Here is a 23,047-nt window from a genome sequence, read left to right as displayed (position 1 = left end):
ACCCATTTCATGCAGAGGTATGAAAAACTACAGACCGGACAAAGCTCCAGCTGAACATCAGGCAGGGTGCAACACAAAGAAGCCAACAAAGTGCTGGGGTGGTGCCTCTGACATGAATTTCTATCCCACAGCACCTTAGCAGGGATGCCTGCCTCACCTTCTCTCACTCCACTGCAGCTGGGCTCAGGGATCCCCCAGGACACTGCCGGCACTGCCAGCATGTTCCAGGGCCCTTCCACAGGCCAGTGCTTTGGAGCAGGAGCATCCTCCAATTGAACAAGGGGCCAAACAGCCACCACCGGGGTGGGCACAGACAAAGTAGGAAACAGAGTGAGGAAAAGGCTGGCTCTGCTGTCCCAGACCTGTGGCCTGCCTTTTCCCTTTTTGCTAATACTGTGTAGATTACAGATATAGCTTCTTATGCCATTTTAGCATATTTTATCTCCCCAGAAAACTACACATCTTAAAACTTCTACCAACCATTCCTAAGCAACTTCTCTGGTCAGCAAGACTAAAAATACAAACAGGTGAAAAATCCCCCTTTCAGCCTTTGGATTAGTGCTAGCAGGGAACTGGTGATAAATACATCAATCTGCTCTGTGTTCAGAAGCTGTGCTGGTGTAACTGCTGACTTCTACCAAATGACTAGTGCTTTTCCAGCTCCTGAACTCTGTAAAACGTGTTTATCCTGTATCAGACACATTCTACATAGACTTAAGTGAAGTTTTCTAATGCTGCTTTAAGATTAGGTTTTGCCCTAAGCAACATTCCTGGCATGGCTGCAGAGGACCTGTCTGCAGATCTGTACTGCCCCAGAGCTGCCTGCACGATGCACAGGCCACAGCACAAGCTACCAGGGCAGTCAAACGTGAGATCCCTCAAAATTAAAGCAATCACTCAGAACTTCCCTGAATGCTTAGAAGCATTTTTGAGCTGTGGCATTAGGAAGAGGAACCACGCAAAACAAAAACTGTCCTGGAAATGGATGGTGTTACTAAATGTGACAGACCTATCTCCAGCATCCTGGGAAACAGGACATGGCACTGGCTTCCTTGCCCAGCACAGACTGAGAGCTGCTGCTTTTGTGGATAAGGAACACTGGACAAATGATATACAAGTGGAACTTACTGCATTCTCTGCGTGTGACTGTTGTGCTCTGGTAGAATCATCCATTCTCTCCTCAGCATGTCTGTCTTCCTGTTTTTCCACCTGGGATTGCTGTGATCCATAAAATTCATTGAAACATTTCCAAGTGTCATAAAAGCTTTCTCAACTGAAAAAAATAACGTTAGAGAATGTTCTCACAAAATTCCTGGGGAAGTCAATCTTGTTTCAATTCCTCCGATCTTTATTTAAATTTGTTCTCATGGGATCATTAACACAATACTTCTCCAGAACACAGAGTTTCAGAAACAGTCTAATTAACCTCAAGTGTATTGTTCACCTTTCCTCTTTGTATTCTTCATGGTAAAAAAAGAAACATAAATAAAAAGTGAAACTGCCACCCCAGATGACACCCCAGGGCAGCTTTACCCCATAAATATTCCTATTTAGGGCCACACAAAGCCAGCCCATGCTTGGGTGGTTTCAAGGCACAGTAACATTGGGTACAAATGCACATTCTTACCCAGCACATGAATCACACACTCAGCATGAGTGCTCAACCACACTGAATGATTTTGCAGAAATGCTGCTGAGGGGTTTTATTTTCCGTCCCCTGAGATTTTCAGAATTATCAGCTGGGAGTTGTTCAAATGAATCCCAGGAAACGTGGCACTCAACCAAGGAACCACAATCACCGGTGCAAATGTGTATCACTGAGGTGTCCAGCTCTGTCACCAACACCCCGATCCTGCTGACGCTCACAGCATCAGCCTTTGCTATACAAAACATCCCACCTGGCAAAAACCATCCTGATCTCTGAAATCTCTCTGAGATCTCTGAAGAGGAGAAGGGAAAAAAGGATATAGGACTCCAGAGTGACTTATAGAAGGATGAGGGCAAGTTATATGTTCTCATCAAAAATAGCTAAAAAACCATATTAGTTATAGAATCATAGAACCATCAAGGCTGGAAGATACCTTTGAGATAATCAAGTCCAACTGTCAAAGATAAACCTGCCAACAGGAAGGCAAGAACACCTCCACAGTGTGTTTCTCTGTTGGTTTTTTAAGTCATTCAGTGCAATAAGGAAGTTGCTGTGCTCTAATTCCATGTCGCTGTATTTCACAACAATTCCCCTGAAGATATACCTTTCACCTCTGCTGGTAACACAGATTACAAACTCGTACATCTAAATTACTTTGAGAACTTTTATTTTTATCAGCAACATTTTATGGTTTTATTATGAAAACAGATTACCTACATAGGTTATTGCTAGCAAAGCAATTTGAAAATCACATACCTGATCTGATGACACACAGCTAAAAGAAACATGTTCATTTGTGTCTGATTCAGCATTCTGAAGCCTAAAAATGACTTATTTTTAAAACTACTGCAGGAAGTGCTTGAAGAATCTTCAAAAAACTCTGGTTATCTTTTAGCTATCAGTAGACTAAAGTAAGAAAGGCTAGAAATATTTTTTTCCCCTCCACATAAGGCTTTTGAGACTTCTGGAGGTTTCATATCTTTTGTCACACATGCTGTTATTTTCACACAAAAGACAAGAATTGTTCCAAAAAATAAGTTTCTCTGAGACGTTTACTACAAGTTCACACAAAACCCACGCTCGCTCTCAGATGGGAAAAAACGTTCCGCATCTACTGACTTTACTTGCTCCAGTTCACACCAAGTTTTCACATTCAAGAGTAAAGCTGTGTTGTTTCCACTGCAGCCTGCGCCACTGCGTCCAGTCAGAGCAAGCTGTGAGTTGGCGCTTGTGACCTAATGAGAGTTAACAAAAGTATCGGAGTTGGTACGCTTTTACAGCACCCAGCACCAGCACGGGCAGTTAATACTGACGGAAGACATTGAAACTAAACTTATTTCCAAGGCAAACGTCGGTGAGAGATGCCCAGCAGCCAGAACACCTCCAGCCCCGCACCTGGGATGCATGAGCCCCTTCTAGCGGAGGGGACGGGCTGATGGCAGGAGCCTTTACACCCTGACGTCTATCTCCACGGGAAGTCTAAAACAAACCTGGGCTAAGAGGAACAGAAAGACTCTGAAGTCCCAAATTGCGATCCTGTTGGCTGCGGGCGCCCCCGGCGGGCGTGGGCCGGGGGAAGGCGGCCCCGGGGCGGCCTCACCCCGCCCGCCAGCCCCGCTCCCGGCAGCCGCCGCCCCACGGCCCCGCCGCGCCCGGAAACGGCAGCGCCGGCGCGGGGCTCCGGCTTCCCCCGCAGGCATGAGCGGGCTGGGGGCCGCCGCGGCGCCGGGATGGCAGCGGGACAGCGGCGGTGAGGGCGCGGGGCAGGCGGGGCGGCGGCAGGTGGCCGGGACGTGATGGAGGGGACGTGATGGAGGCACGGCACGGCGCGGGAGCGGAGCGCAGCCAGCGGCGCTGCCCTCGCCTGCCCCGGGGCCGCGACCCCCGACCCGCAGCGCCTGTCTCTCCCTCGCAGGGCTCTCCCTCCTGGCCGAGGAGCCGCACGGCGCCGCACCTGTGGATTTCCTGCAGGAGCTGCCCAGCTGCCAGTCGGCGCGGAGGCGCCGCGGGGGCACCCAGGAGCGCCGGCCGGCCCCGCCGGGCACCGCCGGCAGCCGCGGCGATGCGGCCCGGGGGCAGCCGCCGGAGACAAGAGAGCTGGCTGAGCGCCCCGCCAGAGAGCAGCCGATGTGCATGGCAGAGAAGAGGAGAACAAGGTTAATTTTACGCGTTTCTTCCTTGGTTTGGTTTTTTTTAATGACTTTTTACTAAACACAGCCCAGGTGCGCTGGAAGGGTGAAGGAGATCTGGGTTTGGTTGTATCTGTTGCACCCTGTGGCGTGTGATTCTGGCAAAAGGGTGCCCGAGTGTTCTTGGCTGGCACGAGGGAGTCGCTGACAGGGGGCAGAAGTAAGTTGAATTGGAAGAAATTAGTCAAAACTGGCAATTACCTGGCAAACAAACATTACCTGTAGCAAACAAACCCGTTTCTCACTGTTTTCCGTTTTGGTTTTTTTGTTACTTATTTTTTTCCTCAGAGTTTTGTGCTTTCAAGGGTCACTGAGTTATCAGCATGAACACACACACCTCCCCCCCGCCCCCGCTGCTATGCGAGTGCTGGTGCTCTTGAGTCTGCTTAGCTGCTCTTACACAATGCAGTGCTCTCTCTCTCTCTGCTGTGGCTCTGTACAGTTGATAAGAAGCTTCCCAGGCCCTTTGCGTCTTTTTATCTTCTCCCCCCGCCTCATTCCTTTTTAAATGACTCTTTCCTGTGGGCTGTTCCTGCCCCCCGGGTGGTAACCCCCTGGAGGGAGGGATTGCAAAGACCTTGCTTTGCCCCGCCTGAATTGCAGTGCTTGTTGTCTCATGTCTCACTGCTGGGCTTAAAGCAGCTTTGAGGACAGAGGATACAGGATGTGGTTTTGCACTGTCAGACAACAGCTGCACCTTTAAATCAGGTACATTGTAGTCCTAGTTATGAACCAGAAGAGAGGTGGAAGTACAATTAAAGTCTGGTACTCCAGGGAGAACAAGAGCTACTCTATTGCAAGAGCAGTGGCAAACAGCCTGACCCTGGAGTTTAACTCTACAGCCTGTACACAAGAAACAGTACAAGATCTAGGTCATGGTAAAGGAAAGTGCTCAAGACCTTGAGTTTTTATTTGAAGTTGGGTATCTAAAGTTCAGCTCTTCAAGAAAAAGGAACTGGAGGGAGGAGTGGAGTTGCAATGTCCCAGGCTTGTTTACACATGTTAGCACTGAGAGATTCTGGTGGGGCTTCTGGCGCTTCTACAGATTGGTGATCTGCATTTGTGCAGCAGCTGCCAACACAAAGTGCTTGGCACAAACGTCCTGAGAGCTGAACACTCAACTTCTGTAACTCAGATGAATGTGCAGCCCACACTTCTATTTACAATGCAAACCTAGCATGGGCCAGACAGTTCTGCGGAGTTAAAACACTGCAAGCTGCAGCCTGTAGTTTCCACAGAATGAAATCTCTTGAGAGGAGCTGTACTTGCTCTTAAAGCTGAGGTCATCTGCTGCCTGATTGATTGTTTGTGTAGGTTTAATTTGACTTCCTACCAAAATGCTCGAGCTATGAGGAAACAGGCAACACATGGCAGTGCATCCCTTGGGCACGTGAGTAGGGTTGACTGGAAGTCTTTTAAAACTGAAACCTTGGTACCCCAGCATCATGTCCTCATGGGTACTCACCTAACTGCTGCTCTTCTTCAGTGGCATCAGAGGCTGGAAAAGAATTTGCTGCATACAAGTCCATTTTCAAGCTATGTTTCTGTGAAGTTTTGTCTGGTTTTAAGGTTTCTTAAAAGAAACAACAAAATAAAAACTCTGAGCCACTCAGAATTCTCCTTGATGCTGTTGCTGACCAGACAGCATTTTTTAAAATGCAAATGTATTCATATAGTATGAAAATCCATAAGTGAGTGGTTGAAAATTACAGACAGTGGCACATTCTCAGTGTTTGTATGCAGCTTGTTATTAGAACAGTGCATCCACAGAGGTGCTGGCAAATAATATTTTCTCAAATTCATTGAATTGGCACTTTCCAGCAAATATTTCAAAAAGCTATTGTTGTCAATTTTGTTTTGTTTTGTTGGGGTTTTTTTCTTTGTTTATTTGTTTTTTCTCCAAGAGAGGTGAGTGTTTTTCATGAGGCAGCTTGCCCTATTTGAATTAAGTCGATGTTGCCATTACCAGCAAGATCAGATGGGGAGAGCAATGTGTGTCTGTGGATATTCCCCTGAAGGCTGTGGGCAGGCTCCATCCTGCTAAGCCCTGTTTCATGGAGTGAAAAATTATATCTTGTGCTCAGTAGCTTTATTTCTGACTTCTTAGGGCCTCTCAGCAGGCTGAAACAGAACGTTTATCCAGATGGAAGAAGTGGAAAAGAACTAGCAGTAAATCATTGAAAAAAGCACTCAGTGAGGTCAAGGGCTTGTCATCTTACCTGGTGCTTTGGCGACATGATATTCACAGCATAGAAGGTACTTCTTGTCTGATGTCCATTTCTCCTCTGGAAAGTTGCTTCTGTTATTGGCAGTTTTACCTGTGTGAGCATAGTTTCAGATATAACTACATGTGCTTAAGAAGTGGCTTTCTTCCTTATTATTGCTGAATGTAAAATCCATTATATGATAGAAGGAATTATATTGGAAAAAATTATTAATACGTCCAACCTGCATTTCAGTTATATTGCTAAAACTCCGTAGCACTTTAAACTAGCTTTAGCAATGTTTCTTTGGTTCAGTGAAACTGATTTTATAATCTGCTCTCTCTGTATTTTCAATGGTTTTATCATCTTAATTATTGGCACATGTTTCTTTTCTTCCCAGGGAAATTTGGTACTGGCATCCAGTCCTACTTCTCCTTCCTGCGCTTTCTGGTCCTGCTGAACTTTATAATTTTTATCCTGATGTTCAGTTTTGTTACTCTTCCCACCATCATTTCTAAATATGGACTATTCAACAGTACCATTGCTTACATTTCTCCAAAGAACACAGGTAAACATCTCTATGTACAGCTGTTGTAACATTCCCCCTTTCCATCAGCTTCCTCTCCACCTCCCAGAAAAAAAGGAAAGCCTTTTTTTAAGAGTGTGGCATGTTTGAATTAACATGATCTTGTAGTTCAGTGGGCATTACCATTTGAGTGACTTTTCATGCCTCTCTTTTGACAGATGATATCTGTGCAATTTATGAACCTACTGGTAATAAGGGACTTGTTTACTTCTATACTTACCTCAAAGATTTGCTCAGTGGCACTGTAAGTAATTAGTTGTGGGTTTTGTTTTTTTTAATTAAGTGTCTCATGTAGCATTTAAAATAAAAAAAGAAAAATTACTTGTGGAATGAAGCTTTGATGATTTTGGAAAGTGGTAATGCATATGCATCACTGGGGTGTGTTATCTCTGAGAAGGGCAGTTTTCAACTGACTTTTACTGAGCAACCACAAGGCCTGGCTGGCCGCGTGCTGCAGCCTGTGCCTCTCCTCCCAGCTGCTGCCCCTTATTATTCTGGAGCACACTGCCTATTGTGCTCTCTGTGCAGGGTCCCAGTGTCTGTGTCCTGCAGCTCTTTGATTGGAGAGGGGAGGGATTTTAAGCATACAATGCCTGCACTGCAGTTTGCTAGAGGCAATGGCAGTATTTAGAAGCTACAGACTTGTAGCTTGCTGGGGGCCCTAATTTTAAATTTACAAAATTTACTTGCTTAATGCTGTGTTGGATTTTATGGGGCAGTTGTTGCTGCTGTTACAAATTCTATTTCAACTTCATTTTCACAGGGATTCCTTGAAGTGACAAGTTTGTTTTATGGCTATTACTCAATAGATGCAGTATGGATCAGTATCATGAGGTACAATTTGCCACTCGCATACCTGCTGGCTACATTTGCCTACCTTGCCTTAAGTTTCCTCTGGATAATAAAGAGGTAAAGATTGGTTGGTGTTGTTTATTTACTGTTAGTTGTTGCACAGTTTAGATTGTATTCCTTCTTGAAGGGAACATACTGTTTTCTAGAGCTGTTTGTGTGGAAATGGGGAGTCTTTTGCCTGAGGATGCAGTGCCACAGTAGCCTTTGGAGTGCTTGGGAAAAAGAAAACAATTTAAAGTGTCCATTTTTCATATGTATGCATACCTATAAGTAAAAGCCCCCCGACTATACTGAATTTGTTGGAGGATTTTTTAGGGGTTTTTGATTGAGTTTTATTTGTGCCATCTCAATTTCCTTTGCTGGGCCTGGGTGAGGTGAGAAGGTGTGACTGTGGTGCAGTGCAGGTGAGAATAACCTGTATCAGTCAGGGTCAGCTGCTGCAGAATCTCACACTGACAGAGTCCCAAACACTGGCTGGTACTAAGCAAAGGTGACAGTTTGCTCACGGATGGGGTCATTTAGTCTTTGATCAGCCAGGTTGTTTGTGTGTGTTTTTCCTATGCATAAAATACATCTTCTCATAAATTTTTCTCTAGGTCTGTGGAAGGCTTTAAGCACAACTTAGTGCACGATGCAGATCCATTTCAGAGTTACTGTAACAAAGTCTTTGCGGGCTGGGACTTCTGCATTACAGATCCAAATGCAGCCCGGCTGAAACATCGCAGCTTGCAATATGAGCTCCAGGTGAGTAACTTCTGTCTTTTTGTGATCATGGTTTCATACAGCTTAGATGGCTAAAAAAGAGATGTGTGCAATTTTGCTGATAAGGGAATAAAGTTAAGAAGGATTGAAGTTGCTTGTTCTGGGGGTGCAGCCCACATCCTCTTGCATGCTTTCTAGGTAGCTGGAGTCATGCAGCGGGAGAGGGATTGGCACGGATGTTGTTGGACCAACGCCAGCCTGTTAGCTGCTTTTCTTATCTGCCTCTTCCTCACACTCCAGTCCTGCTTCCTGTCGTAGTTTCTGCATAGTCCAACAGGAAAAGCTGTCCCAGCTGCAGGCAAAACCCTGCAGGGATTAGTTTGAGTGTTCTGGGGTTTAAGCATGCAGTGCAGTAAGCAGTAGTTTGGGGAGAAATAAAATTCAGGTGGTGCTCGTTGTACTGCTTGACAGTATTGTTGCAGTAAGAAGATACTGAAAAATTCTCACTAGGTGTCTTTGGCACACATGCACATACAAAATGCTGATGCAGCTATAGATTTCCAAATCATAAAGCTCTGAAAAGAATCTGAAATGCTTTTTTGGTAAAATAAGAACCTTCTTTTTGCTCTCTGAACACTGGAAGCAGAGATTTGTGTAGTGAAAAAATTACCTTTGAGAAGATGCTTCCACTTGAAACCACAAAGCAGTAATTACAGATTTCGTAAATTACAGTGAGTTTCTTTCTGCTCTAGTGAAGTTCACAGTCATCTATTTTCATCATAGAATCAGAACCTCCTTCACTTGCTACACTTTTGCCTCCAGAACACACACCTTGGAAGAACTAGCCCCTTAATATTACTGTTAGATGGACATAAGTCCTCAGAAAATGCACTCATCTGGGGGTTACGTGGGTTTGCCCAGGTTAAATTGCCTTCACAGGAGATACTGTATTTTCATGTCAGTTAAGGTCAAATACACCAAGTTTACATTACAAGCTGCTCAAGACTGTACTTTCTTCTTTCAGTGCCATCCCCATTTTCCTTCACAAAGAGTGGAAGGAATTTTGAGCCATAGTGATGAGGGCTGGTTACTTACCTACAGAAGTAATGAGATGAGTGACTGGTTTACCCATTTCAGAGTTTAGTTTCAAGCTGAGATCAGTCTCTCTCAACAAACAGGCAAACTGTCTGTCCTCAAGGAAATGTGTTACTGATACAGCAGAGACAAGAGGATTGCAGGACACTTGTCTTTGGCTACAGAGCCCTCAGCTCGAGGAGGCTGAGCACACACGGGCTTCCATTCCTTCATGGACCTGTTTTGTCAAAGAAAAGACACTCTGTTCTGTGTGCTTGGGCAGGCACTGGAGTGACTCTCCTAGAACAGGCTACAGATTTGCACTTCTCAGGGGTAGAAGACATGGTGTTAAGTGTTGTATGCTGCATCAAAAAAACTGCATCTCTTTTTTCTTTTCTTTGTAGATGGACTTGCAGGAAGAAAAACTGAAACAAAAAATAGCTGAGAGGAAAATGGGAGAAAAGCTTCGCATCTACTCTCTGAGAATATTTATAAATATAACTGTCATTGCCATTTTATCAGGATGTTTTTACTCAATTTATAGAGTAACTGTCTTCTCTCAAGAAAACTCCAATGTGAGTATAAGAAATGACACTAGGACAGATATGGTGAAGGCTGGTGATTACGGCAAGAGGAACTATTGTGAAAGAGTCAAGTATCTTAATATAGCACCTTTCATGCAGGGATCTGAAAATGCTTTCTACAGACTTACAATCTTTTTAGTAGATGACAGCAGGAAAGATCAAGGGCCATGTGCCAAAAAAGTCTTCCCAGTAATGTCTCCCATTGCTGCAGAGGCTTCAATGTTGAGTGCCTTGGAGCTGACAAGAAGAGCAGCCCTCACTACCCTTCCCTTGTAACTGTGCTCACCTCACTGTGATCTGCTGGGTCTGGACAGTGAACTGGCTGGGAGAACTGACCTGCTTAAATCAAACTTCATCATAATCAGTTTCACGTGATCTGGTTTGCTGTCAACTGCAAAAATGTACTTCAGGGGAAGGCAGAGTGAAGATTGTGATCTGTCTTGTGGCTTGAGTTACCCTGTGTGGGGAAACAGGAAGGCTTTGATCACAGAGCAGTTTTCAGAAGCAAAGGCTCTTGCATCACTAGCAGAAGGAATCAGGTTGAGTTGGTTTCACCTCTGGCAGGAGAAGCAGATGGAAAGAGTGTATCAGAAGCAGAACAAAGCAGACAAGCTTCTGGTTGTGACAGCTTCACAAAAGTAATTGACTTCTCTGTAGGACCCCAGGGTTTGATTAGTCTGGTAGAAATGGGGACCACAATTTTTCTCTCCTCTGTGTAAGTTCCTGGTGTGCTGGACTTAGCTGTTCACAAGGAAGGTTGTGCTCATGGTGGACCTAATTCTGAACTTCTGTAAACTGCCAGGATTGCAGGGACAGAAGCAGGAAATGGGGGCTAAATTAGTTTATGTGTCAAAGGTATTGTTTGAGGGCAAGGAAGAGAACTGCACAACACTGAACAACTTCAAGAACAGCTTCATTTACTGTGGGCTTTTAAGTAGAAGGGTTGCTATCTTGACCTTGTCTTAATGAGCAGTTAGAGGTGCTTGTCAGGATGGCAGGAAAATCAGGGGAGCTGCTTGGCATCAGTAAGAATAAATTGAAAAGTGTCTGCACTTGGAAGAGCTGTAAAACCTGGTAGCCTTGGTGCTGAAACACTCAGACACAAACCTTAGTGAGTTGAACCTCTTTAAGAGGAAGCTTTGAGGAAGCACAGAAATACTCTTACCTGGAGGGGGAGGGAGTTCCTGATAAATGGAGCAAGAGAAAGCAAGGGTGTGTAGCAGCAAACTGCAGAGATAGCAGTGATCGGGCTCATACAAAGGATAGAGATTTGTTTTCCAAGAAACTTGCTTGTCTGGAGGTATTCAGAATCAGCCCTGGGTTTGCCATTCATGTTACACCTGGTGTTGATTCCTATTGCCTGGTGCAAACGTCAGTGGAGGATGAAGACGGAGCAAAAGATGCTGCCTGGGTCCTGGGCAAGGCAGGCAGGTGTGTAGCTGGAGACAGCACGCTCAGGAAGGTGTGTTTCTCTAAGCATTGTGTTTGTCTCATCTCTTCTCCTGCAGGACATTGGCAATGCAAACTCGCAGGTTAATCTCTTAGTGCAGTATTTGCCTTCCATGGTGATCACGCTGGCCAACTTCATTGGTCCTCTGATCTTTGGATTTCTGATCAAATTTGAAGACTATACACCAGCCTTTGAAATCAAGCTGACACTCTTGAGGTAAATATGGTTTTATTGTGGTCTTGGATGTTTCAACAACTTTTTCTTGGTAGGCTGTATGTATTGTAAACATTGAAACATCAAGAAGCAGAGAAGTTGGCACTGGAAACCAAGGAGGCATTGTTTGGCCAATGTTTAGTTGGAAACTTTAAATCTGGGAACAATGTGTTTCGATGACAGTGCAGTGAAATCATCTCAGTCAGTTTCCAAGTTTTTTTCTTGGTCCCATTTAGCTGTGTGGTCTGGACATCTTCAACCTGAATAAATAGTCAGTAGAGAACTTGTGGCTGCTGTGGGTTCACTGCTTTGCAAGCAGCAGTTCCCTGAATGAGCAAGAGTGTACAGCAGTGACTGAAGCACAGCTTTGCTCAAGGCAGAAGTTAAAGTTTTGGGGGGAAAGATACTTCAGTGTAAGAGCTGGTGTTTGGCAGCTCAAGGCAGTAAGATCTGGGTTTAAGCACCTGAACTCTGCAAGTCCATGCTTTGTATTTGTGATTTGGCCAAGTGCTTCAGAAGGCCTGAAGCTACGTGAAATGGAAATGCTGCACACAGAACTGTACCTGAGGGAATTGCAACCCATTGCAGCATCAAGATCTGCAGCTGAAATGGCTGACCTAGGAACGCTGTTGAGAAAAACAAGAGACTGTAGCCTAAAGCTGGGAAGGTCAAAAGCAATTTTAACTTACTGCTAAGGAAAGAAATGTGTTTATTATCTGGCTGGCTGCCCTGTTAAAGGTCTGCATGACCCTTCTGTGTTTAAGGCTTCCTTGGACTCCTGTACAAGGTAGGCCAAGTGTTAAATGGCTGTTTTTTGGCACATTTGGAGTTAGGTTTTGCCTTTCTTCCAGGTGTGTCTTCGTGCGGTTGGCCAGTATTGGCGTTCTCTTGTTCTCACTGTGGAGTCAGATCTCCGGCTGTGGCAGTGACAAGTGTAAGCCCTGTGGATACAATTACAAACTCTATCCTGTAAGCAGATTTATCTTGCTGTTTAATCATCTGAGCTTGTGAAGGGAGATTTGTTTTCCATGAGAGTTGCTTGTCTGGGAGTGTTCAGTAGAAGCCCTGGGGTTGCTGTTCATGCTGCACCTGGTGTTGATTCCCACTGCTCAGTGCAAACCAGCACAGTTGTTACACATACATCCTTTGCTTGTCTAAAACTCTGATTACAATTAGTCCGGTGGCAGATGATTCCTTAGCACAGATTTTCTGTCCACCATGAGGATTGTCTGAGGTAGCTGTGTTTTGGAGACATTGTGCTACTGCCTTTTGTGGCATTAAGGCAAATGGGTTTTCCTCAAAATACCACCCCCCCCCCCAAAAAAAAAACAAACCCAACCACCAAAACCAAACCAAACACACCCAGACTGCCCCCCCTCCCCCCACCTCACAGAAAAACCCCAAAATCAAAAAAAAAAAAAAAGTGAAAAGCTTGCACGGGAACTTTAATACACTTGAATATTTTAGAAATTGGAGTTAATAGCGTTAGAACCTTCATGGTGTTAACTGAGATGATTATTGCTTTAGTCATAGACAGAATTTCCACTTGTTTATTTAGACTGCTAATTTGTTTTTCCTGACTTGTTTTTATAGTGCTGGGAATCTGATGTTGGGCAAGAAATGTACAAACTGATGATATTTGATTTTATTGTAATTCTTGCTGTGGCCCTGTTTGCAGACTTCCCCAGAAAGTATGTATCTCTGCTTTTGAGCATATTTTTACAAATCACATATCAAACAGATTTTCTTTTTTCTGCTTTAAATTCCCCATATTGCTAATCAAATCACTAGTTTTAAAATAAAGCATAAACATATTTCTGGTGGTTTGAGCACCTGTTTGCTATTCAGATGGCTGTATAGGTTTTGATATTTGAGAGCTTTTTTCTTCAGACCTTTTCTGTTATGTTATCTAATGCTTAAATGCTAAGTTGTGTGTGTTTCAAATGTGTTAGAATGCATCTAAATTCTACAACTTCAGTTTAGGACTAACAGTATTCTTTGGTTTTAGGTTGTTAGTTACTCATTGCTCTTGCAAGCTTGTTCAGTGTTTTGGACATAAGGAATTTGAAATTTCTGACAATGTCCTGGAAATAATTTACGGGCAGACTATTTGCTGGATTGGAACTTTTTTTTCACCACTTCTCCCTGCAATAGCAACTATAAAATACTTCATCATCTTTTATGTTAAAAAGGTAATGAGGGCATGTGCTTGATAAAGAATTGAGTACATCTCTGTGGTGGTTGTAATGCAGGCATATGCAGGTGATTTAAAACCAACAAAAAGCCCTAAAACCACCTGTGGATGCAGTGGATGGAATGAGCCAATGATATTCCATTTAAAGAAGGGTTTTGTGCTTTTAACAGACAGTAGAGTTTTGCTTTGAAATCAAGCAAAGCCACATTTCAATTGTTAATTTTCAAATAATTTGCCTTTTTTTAAAAGAAAAGCTTTATATGTAACAAGCTAGTTTATAAGACTTTCCTGCAGTAATCTATTTACTAGCAACACAGCTTAGAACTTGAACAAAATTTTGCAAAACGGCTAAAAGTTTTGGAGCAAAATGGAAAATCCAAGCTGGGTTGGATGTTCATGTGATTTCTGAGGAAGTTTTGCTCAGTGACCACACAGCTCCTTCTGTGCCTCCAATTCTTGCTGTTACTTTAGTAAGGTCTTGCAAGAGGGATGTATCCAGTGAAGATGTGGCAGAGCAGAGCCAACAGCAGTGCCATGGGTCATGTACCAAATGGCTGTGTCAGTTGACTCTGTGCAAGTGTGTGAGATCCTTTGGATCAAATTCTTACACACATTAGGAGACACTGACTTATACCAAAATGTGAGGCAATCTTGCCTTAGCCCTTCTCAGCCCATACATATCAAAGGAGGTGGTTGTGTGGTGGCTGGTGGCATGTTTGAGAATGGAAAATTCAGTTGCTGGGGGAAGTACATTTGGGTGGATATCTATAGATGTCCTGGTAACAGTTTTACTCACCTTCCCTCTTCAGATTGTTTTGATACACACACGCAAACCTGCAGCGAGGCCTATAAGGGCATCAAGTTCCAACTTCTTCTTCCTGGTGGTGCTGTTGATTGGGCTCATCTTGGCTTTTATCCCTCTGGGAGTCAGCATAGCACGGTAAGTGTCGATTTTAAGTTCTGTGAAGTTGGCACTTGTTCTAAGCTTGACAGTTCTGCAAAAGCAGACACACAGCTTTAGAATGAGTAATGGAATAAAATATATAGGGTATAACACATAAACTTACAGCTTAGTTCATATAAACAAAAATTACATTTTTATAGACATAGGACACTTTTACTGCATCACCAAACTGGTGCTGGGTTTGTGCTGGATTATTTTATCTTTACATTTTGGTGTAACATCTTTCTGTTCTGCTTCTTTGACAGTATCCCCTCTTCCAAGGCATGTGGGCCGTTCAGGAATTTTAACACCTCATGGGAAGTTATTCCAGATACAATACTTCAGTTTCCAACAGGTGTGCAGCAGTTCCTTTTTGGCATTGCATCAGAAGCCTTTGCAGTGCCTTTTTTTGTGATCCTTTGGTGAGTACTGTGGAGATTTGATTCCCTTATGCAGCTTCATTTTCTTGCTTACTGAACTCATACCAAGCATCTATTAGCCCAGATTTTCCATTTGCAGTCAAAAGCATCAAAACCCATATGAATCCTCAGCCCTTATGTCTTTGCCCATGTGTTCACACTCATCAGCTTTGTTCCATTTCCTCTCGCACATCCCATATTCAGCAATGTCCTTCTCAAAAATGTTAACTGTAAATCTCTGCAAATTGGTACTGTAAGCCCTGTGATCACAACTCCTGTCCACAAACCCTAGTCTGAAAAACAAGACTCCCAAACTCCCAAAACAGTCATTCTGTAAGGTGAAATTCAGTGTAGAATCATAGAATTTTTAAGGTTGGATGTCACCTGTAGAGAGTCTAACCCATTCTCCTGTTCAAAACAGGGTCAAGTGGAGCAGGAACTGTATCCAGATAGATTTTCAGTATCTCCAAAGATACAGAGACTCCACAACACTGTGCCAGGGTCTGGTCAGTTTTCCAGTAAAAAGGGATGTTTCTCTTAAGTTTAAATGGAGTTTTTTGCATTTCATTTCAAGTAAACTGTTTGCAAATTTTGGAGCCTTATTACCTAATGCTTTCTAAAACTTCTGTGCTTGAAAGACCATGTGGCTTATTTAGGACTCCACCCAGCCCTTCCTGTGTAGCACACATTTATGTGTTCTCCTGAGCTGAGCTTGTTATTACATACCTAGGAAGTCTCAAGTCCTCCCTTTTTGTTTGTTGTTTACAGCATCATTATGTTCTATGTTATTGCCTTGGCTCGAGCACACAAACGAGTGGTTGAACAGCTGAGAGAACAACTGGTTTTGGTAAGATCTGACCCAACACTTTACTCACACAACAAAGAGAACTTTAGGGGTACAGAAATGAGGCATGCAGAGGAGTATCGGTTTTCATAGTCTCCTGGATATTTGGTGTTTGCAACAGGCAGTAAAGAATGTTTTACAAATTACCCAGGAAAAATAACTAAATTTCTCAGTGGAGTTGATTTTCTTGGGCCAGCTGCAACTACAACAAGGTCTGGTTATATCAGGCAACACACATGAAGAGATGTGCCCCTGAGAAGCTGTGTCCCTGTTTTTCATCTGTTGCCATGTTTAAATCCACTTACCTGCTTGTTTTTTTTCTGCCAAAGAACCTGAATCCTGTGTTTCCTGTCCTCTCCACCATCTTGCACAACTTCACTTGTTTCCTTCTCTGCCCTCACAAACAGGCACCCAAGTCCCCACGCTTCCCTCCAGGCCTGTATTCCTACTGCATCTTTTTGGTCTTGCTCTTGAGTGTAGGCCCAGAAGTGCTTGAGCAGGTACTGAAAGTGGAACAAGCCAGCACTCACAGCCCTTTGGAGAAGGGTGCCAGTGCAGAAATGCTGCTTTGTGGCCGTCCAAAGCCTCTGCCAGGTTTGGCAGCATTCATGTGCTGTGATCTGACAAACTGCTGGAGTCAGAACTCAGCCTCAGCAGTGAGACTTCTCACTTTCTGATTGAATAGCTCATTTCTTGATATGTGCTTCTTTCAGATATGGCATTTAACAACCTGTGTGCAGAAAAACACTTACTGAGGGAGCTTTTTCAGGAGGGAGGGATTTAGGAACAAAAGCCTTCCTGCTTTTTGAAGGATTCACAAATCAGCTGGGAATTCTAAAAATCCATCTGTGATTTTTATTTTTGTTTACTTGCTCTTGTTCAACTTCCTGGAAGCGTGGTTTTAAATTTTGAGGTGTGTGAGATGTTTTTACTGGGCTCAGTGCAGAACTGTTAATATGTAACTGAGGTGAGATAAATGAAGTCAAGGCCGTTGTAAGCTTGAAATTGTTCAGGCAGTTGAGAGTGTGCTGGGGGAGTGCAGTGGGGTGAGTGTACCTATTTCTCATGAAGAAATGAGCTGTTGTAGATGACTTGTATTCACGCTGTTCATGTGGAGCATTCTTGTTCTTCTGTCTTTGCAGGACAGTCGTGACAAGATGTTCCTAATCAGAAAGATAACAGAAGCTCAGAAGTAGCCTTGAGAACCACACAAGCCAAAAGAACTTGACTTCCTGAAACTCCCAGAACAAGAGGATAGCAGCAGAAGCACTTGCAGCTTCTGAAACCCGAGCAGCTGACTGGCACCGTGGGACCGTGGTCTGTGTGATGGGTGCTTGTGGTCTGGGGCTTAACGTTTCCAAAACTTGAAAATTCTGATTCACAGCTGATTTACACTGTGTTAGAGCTGTTCAAAAAAGGATACTCTAACATTCATACAGCTTCAGGGTTGTTGGGATTTGTTACATCCCTATTTTTTCAGGGAGTTTGGGTAAAATGTGATCAGAACTGAAACATTTTTGTAGCGTTTTTACAAATTATGCTGTAAGAATCACAAGAGAGGGAAGAGGTATAGTTTTATATGTTTTCAATGCCTTTCATTTGTTTTGGTTTTAAAAAAAGAAGTTTGTATGGAAGTATGTTGAAATAGTGCATAGGAAAAGAAAATATGGCATGGGATTGAAATCAGTCTTCTAAATGTTTTTAGAGTGAGGGTTTGCTATTTATGCTGCTCTGAAGTAGAAAGAGCAGTTAAACACTGGATAACTCGTCATAAAATGGTTCAGAGAAAAAAGCTGATAAAAGAGCTCTGAATAAACACTTGGTGTAGGAAGAAGCCAGCAGGCACAGCACTGCTGGAGCACCAGCCTTGCTGCTGTGGGGGGGCCTTTTTGTTTGTTTTGTTGGGTTTTTTTTTAACATTTTAAGTCATTATTATTTGTGTTTTATTCTTGCATGAAGATCTTGACTACTGGCCTATGTATTCTAAAATGTGAATATTTCAGAGTTAAATTATTGGTCGGCAATACTGTGTGTGAGTACCGCTTAATTTCTCATTTTCTCTGTCTTACCTGAACTGCTGGGACCATGTGTCTCAGAGAACCCTGTAGGCTACTAACCCAGTCCTTTATTTAAAGATTGTGATTAAGGAATTCTTGTACAAAACCGCGTTTATTGGTTGAAATCTGCATTAGTCCGCTCTTAGTTAATGCGAGACACTAGCCTTTTAATATGTTTTTGAATCTTTTCTGTGCTCATTTTAACGGAATGACCGTTCAATAAACGCTATTTATTTTACCATACCGCCTGCCGCCGTTCGCTCGCTGCGCCTGTGGGGGCCGCTTCAGCCCGCCCTCAGCGCTTCAGCCCGGCTTCAGCCCGCCCTCAGCGCCGCTCCCGCCCCGCCCTCAGCGCCGCTCCCGCCCGCCCTCAGCGCTTCAACACCGCTTCAGCACGGCTTCAGCCCGCCCTCAGCGCCGCTTCAGCCCGGCTTCAGCCCGCCCTCAGCGCTTCAGCCCGCCCTCAGCGCTTCAGCCCGCCCTCAGCGCTTGCTCCCGCCCGCCCTCAGCGCTTCAGCCCGCCCTCAGCGCCGCTCCCGCCCGCCCTCAGCGCTTCAGCCCGCCCTCAGCGCCGCTCCCGCCCGCCCTCAGCGCTTCAGCCCGCCCTCAGCGCCGCTCCCGCCCCGCCCTCAGCGCCGCTCCCGCCCGCCCGCTAGGGAGTCTACTCCTTGTTCCCATGGCAACCATGCCGCGGGCTTGGATTGACAGCTGCGCTGTCCAGTGCGGTGGCTGCGCGGAGCCAATCGGTGTCGCGCGGTGATGACGTGGCGTTCAGCGCGATGGCGGCGGCCGCGGCCCCGGCCCTGCGGTGCTCGCTGCTGCAGCGCCGGCCCCTCCGCTGCGGGCCCGGTACGGGCTCGGCTCCGCTCCCTGCCCGCCCCTCAGGCCCCCGCGCCGCCTCCCGGCGCCGCCTCAGGCCGTTCGGCTCCGCGGGTGGGCGCGTCCACCCGCCCGTCCCGGACGGGGAGCGGGCGGCGGCGGGGCTCGCGTCACCTTTGTCTCTCCGGCAGGTGCGCGGGCCGTGCCCGGCGCAGGGGCCGCCCTCAGGCCGTGCAGCACGCGGGTGGCGCTGGAGGGCATCAACAAGCCCGTCATAGACCGCATCATCCGCGTGGACCATGCGGGGGAGTACGGGGCGAACCGCATCTACGCGGGGCAAATGGCCGTGCTGGGCAGGTCGAGCGTGGGGCCCGTCATCCAGGTGAGCGATCCCGTGCCTCGGCTTCGTTTGCGTGTGGGTAACAGCGGCCGGGGGGTGGTGAAAGATCGTAGCCTCCATGGCAAAATTATTGTCCAGTTTTTTCTGAGCACTTCCAAACGTGTGGGTTTATAAAGAGTGTGGGAGTACTTGGTAAGGGAGTTACTGATGCTGCAGTTGCTGTAGTGTTGTATTGTTTTGCAAATGTTTTTATGTTACCTTCTTATAACTATCCTCTCTGTCCATTTTATAACGATCTGCACCTGCCTTTCTCCACCATTTCTTCTCTCTGATGTTGCAGGATTGCCTCAGCTATCACAGCATATGTGCCTGAGCTGTTTTGGCTTCTATTAGTTTACTGGAAATGTTTACCTCTTGTGGTTTTACGCTTCTCTGTGATCTGGCTCTTTTGCAGCAAATGTGGAATCAAGAAAAAGACCACCTGAAAAAGTTCAATGAGCTCATGGTTGCATATAGAGTTCGACCTACTGTTTTACTGCCTTTCTGGAACGTAGCAGGTTTTGTTTTAGGTGAGTTGGATAATTACTGTTATTGTTCTTTTGTGAGGTCTTCAGTTGTGTTGAATTATTTGTTTTGCTTCAGATTTCATTGTATTCATGTGTCTGGTCCCAATCCCAGGGGCTGGAAGTGCTTTGCTGGGAAAGAAGGGTGCAATGGCTTGCACAGTGGCTGTGGAGGAGAGTATATCAGAGCACTACAACAACCAGATCCGAACTCTCATAGAGGAGGATCCAGAAAAGTACAAAGAACTATTGCAGGTATTTCACCATGACTTAAAAGTTGTTTAACAAACTGATTGAACTATCTGATGTGATTTAGTCTTTTAAAAATAACAAGCTTTTAGAATTTACAGCGCATCTTTTTGTTCTGTCACTTAGAATGCTGAAGTCAACAGAAACTATTAAATAAAAGGATGCTTTTTCCTTCAGCAGCACTGAATTGATCAAGCACCAAAATTAAAACACACATTGGATTATCTTCAGCATGCTTTCAGTAATGCAGTGATTCCTTTTCAAGCAGGAGAATTATGCTTTAACTTTGATCAATTTTAATTGAAAGGGAGGGTCTAGAGAGGAAACAAAAGGAGGAAATATTGATTGCACAGTAGCTGTGTTGCCCTCCTCTGAAGGCATTTCAAGTACCTTCACATGCTCCTTAACCTGTAGGGCCCAGAGCTACACACAGTGCTCAGGGTGAGCTGGAGGTGACCCCCTGCAGCCCCTCTGCCCTTGCTGTGTTTGATACACCCCAGGGTGGGGTTTGCCCTCCTGGCACTGCTGCCAGCCCAGCCAGCATGTTCATGTTCTAGCCCTGGATGCTCTCAGAGTGGAAGGAGCTGATGTTTGTCAGCTCTGTGAGAAAATAACTCCCCAAGCATTTTAGGTATCAAAGTGGGACACATTCCTGTAAGGTGAGGTGGTTGTGGCAGATTGAGCTGTTTCCACAGCAGCAGGCGGGACTGGTTCATTTCCAGCCTCGCTGGCTACCGGTGTGTTCAGTTGTGCACAGGGTAACATGTAGCAAAATCTGATTATTCCAGTGTATCCTATTGTTACAGAAATTGTCTCTGAAGTAACCAGGGTCGTGCTGAGGTGCACCAGGGAAATGCCACCCCTGAAGATAATGATACCGTGAAAGAGATAGAGATGGCAGGAAGTAAAGAGAAAAATCCAGGCAGTGGGTTTACTCACAGTGCCAGTATGAGGAGAAGCAGGAGGGACAGCAAAAGCAATGCAAACCTGTTGGGCAGGGACGGTGCCCAGGTGTCTGTAAGTGCTGAGCTCTTCATTAAGCAATCCTGGTCATCTGCAGGCATCTCAGGAGAAAATCCTCTAAAAAAATCCTTTTTGTCCCAGCTGAAAAATTAGAACACAAACAATTGTTCTTTAGAGTATGCTAGAATGGACAAAAAAACCTGGTTAGCTTACAGGGGAGCACCCTCACTGGTTGGCAAGCAGTGAGCTTAATTCCTTTATTCAAATTGTCAGAATAATGTGGGTGTATGAAACTAGTCAGTCTTAAAAGCTACTATGGCTATAGGTTTTTTTGAAACAGTGAAAAAATACTGATGTATTAATTAAAGAACAGCTTGAACTTAAAGGCTTCTTTGGAGACCACCAGCAGAACTTCAGGTTAGGGGAATGCTGTAAATAATGCCCTCCTGGCTGAATTGGAGGTGCAGATCTTTGAGAGGTTTTTGAGAGACCCTGGCTTGCCATGGTGCACACAATGGACAACAGCATCTAGTTTTGTGTCCTGGCAGCCTCGGCTTCTCTGCAAAGCAGGCTCAGGAGCTGCTGGTTTTACAGGTCATAAAGCAGTTCCGGGATGAGGAGCAGGAGCACCACGACATTGGGCTTGAGCACGATGCAGAAGCTGTGAGTAGAATGTTCACTAACTGATGCTGTCTGTGAGGATGGGGATGTGCTGCTTTTTCCATCCTTACTTAGAGATTGGGATGTGGTTCTTTGAGAAGCAGAAAATAAAGCTCTTGATATTCTTTCCCAAAGATACATATAAGAATGTCCTGCATGTTATAACTTTCATTTTTCTAGAACAGAACTAATCTGTTGGAATAAATGTCAAGTGTTAAAGTGTTCTGATTTTTTTCCTAAGAGGTGTCCTCTGCAAATTTTTAGATTTTCTTTTAATTTCAGTTTAAATTAAATATTTTTGAAGATAAGGATAATAAATGCTATTCATAAAGTGCTGGGAACTGGAGGCATCATCTTATTAGAAAGTGTGGAATACTGAACTAAATTCTGTGCTCCCTTGGATCCTGTATGGGGAATATGTGACTTCTCCCCTATTTTTTCTCTTGACTTATATTTGTGGAGAAATGGGAATATTCTGAAAAGTTGATAAATTTTAATTTAGTTTTTTCTAGGTAGATTAGACTGCAAACACACGTGGGGTTTTCTTGGCATGTGTGTGTTTTTGATTTTTTTTAATACTGCTTACTCTTCATTATCACAATCTGGTTCAAGCAAAACTCTTCAGTAGATGAATTTAATCTTCTATTCTTTTTGCAGACACCAGCTTATTCTGTTTTGAAGACAGCCATACAACTTGGATGCAAAGCTGCGATATTTTTATCAGAAAGAATTTAGTTATATTTTTCATAATAGCTGTGGCAATAAACTGTGACACAAAAGCATATGGAAATCGTGGAAGACTCAGCTATTTTATTCAGCCTTTTAAATTTTTCTGCACTAAGCACTTGATTCAGCCATTCTTTGTCACATTGAATCCCTATTTTAAAAGTATCTGTATTAAAGTCAGTTGAGCTAAATGTGGATAAAGGTGGCAGAATTGAGTCGTGTGAACTAAACCTCCCTATTCAGAGACTGTTCACAAGGTGGCAGCACAAAATGTATATACATGGTTTATGTATACAATATTTGTGTATGGATGCACACCCATAAAAATGACAAATACATTCTCTGTTGCCTTCAAATTTGTGTGTACTTGAAATAAGCTGGAGCAGCTCATTTTAAAATAGTTAATACAGACCAAGAATAATATTTTTTGTGTTTCCAGGGTGAGTGAGGTAATAGGAAGTATTTCTTTTCCGTCCATCTTGAATAAAAATTGGTATTATAAGACCAGTTTTACTTAAAAGACTTCTGTGTGTTTTGGGGTGGGCCTTTTTTCAGGCACAGTTCCAAATTCTTTAAGTAGAATTTTACTATATTTTTTTTTGTAGTGGTGAGGATTTTTTGTTGGTTTTTTTGGTATTTTCTTGGGTTTGTTTGGTTTACAGGGTTTTTTTTACCTGAGCATGTAAGGAATTGATCCCTTTCATAAAGCAGGTGGAGAGAGCAACTTGGAGCACTGTGAAATTGCATTCAATATTCTATTAGAGCTTT

The 23,047-nt window shown here is 44.3% G+C and overlaps 2 protein-coding genes across 5 annotated transcripts; both read left to right on the top strand.

Moving 5' to 3' along the window:
* Window positions 1–3,242: 3,242 nt before the first annotated feature.
* TMC7 (transmembrane channel like 7) lies at window positions 3,243–18,202 on the top strand. Of its 3 annotated transcripts, XR_005258703.1 has the most exons (17): window positions 3,243–3,398; window positions 3,564–3,804; window positions 5,945–6,093; window positions 6,442–6,609; window positions 6,786–6,871; window positions 7,391–7,536; window positions 8,076–8,223; window positions 9,660–9,830; window positions 11,348–11,505; window positions 12,354–12,471; window positions 13,096–13,193; window positions 13,511–13,694; window positions 14,506–14,636; window positions 14,906–15,061; window positions 15,827–15,905; window positions 17,045–17,219; window positions 17,862–18,202. XR_005258703.1 is itself a non-coding variant. In XM_038151751.1 (16 exons), exons 1-16 carry the CDS (start codon window positions 3,347–3,349, stop codon window positions 17,053–17,055), a joined length of 2,091 nt encoding a protein of 696 aa, XP_038007679.1. In that variant the 5' UTR covers window positions 3,243–3,346; the 3' UTR covers window positions 17,056–18,202. The 3 variants fall into 3 exon arrangements, 2 of the variants coding, with proteins under 2 accessions (XP_038007679.1, XP_038007678.1); XM_038151751.1 differs by having other exon boundaries at window positions 17,050–18,202; XM_038151750.1 differs by having other exon boundaries at window positions 17,045–18,202.
* A 488-nt stretch (window positions 18,203–18,690) lies between these two features.
* On the top strand, window positions 18,691–22,786 carry COQ7 (coenzyme Q7, hydroxylase). Of its 2 annotated transcripts, none has more exons than XM_038151740.1 (6): window positions 18,691–18,808; window positions 18,970–19,160; window positions 19,573–19,687; window positions 19,797–19,936; window positions 21,488–21,556; window positions 22,211–22,786. In XM_038151740.1, exons 1-6 carry the CDS (start codon window positions 18,739–18,741, stop codon window positions 22,286–22,288), a joined length of 663 nt encoding a protein of 220 aa, XP_038007668.1. In that variant the 5' UTR covers window positions 18,691–18,738; the 3' UTR covers window positions 22,289–22,786. The 2 variants fall into 2 exon arrangements, with proteins under 2 accessions (XP_038007668.1, XP_038007667.1); XM_038151739.1 differs by having other exon boundaries at window positions 19,761–19,936.
* The last annotated feature ends 261 nt before the right edge of the window (window positions 22,787–23,047 follow it).

This window comes from Motacilla alba, chromosome 14, assembly GCF_015832195.1.
Source record: "Motacilla alba alba isolate MOTALB_02 chromosome 14, Motacilla_alba_V1.0_pri, whole genome shotgun sequence".
NCBI classification, from domain to species: Eukaryota; Metazoa; Chordata; class Aves; order Passeriformes; family Motacillidae; genus Motacilla; species Motacilla alba.
The sequence above is the reverse complement of the archived record's forward strand: the minus strand, read 5'-3'. Positions and strand labels throughout refer to the sequence as shown.

Bases quoted from the DNA above. Each gene is read 5' to 3' on its own strand.
- TMC7 (XM_038151750.1), top strand. From the start codon at position 3,347: ATGAGCGGGCTGGGGGCCGCCGCGGCGCCGGGATGGCAGCGGGACAGC. The intron at 8,224-9,659 runs GTGAGTAACTTC...TTTTCTTTGTAG, and splicing joins GCTTGCAATATGAGCTCCAG to ATGGACTTGCAGGAAGAAAA. The intron at 13,695-14,505 runs GTAATGAGGGCA...TTCCCTCTTCAG, and splicing joins TCATCTTTTATGTTAAAAAG to ATTGTTTTGATACACACACG.
- COQ7 (XM_038151739.1), top strand. From the start codon at position 18,739: ATGGCGGCGGCCGCGGCCCCGGCCCTGCGGTGCTCGCTGCTGCAGCGC. The intron at 19,937-21,487 runs GTATTTCACCAT...CTGGTTTTACAG, and splicing joins AGTACAAAGAACTATTGCAG to GTCATAAAGCAGTTCCGGGA. The intron at 21,557-22,210 runs GTGAGTAGAATG...TTCTTTTTGCAG, and splicing joins TTGAGCACGATGCAGAAGCT to ACACCAGCTTATTCTGTTTT.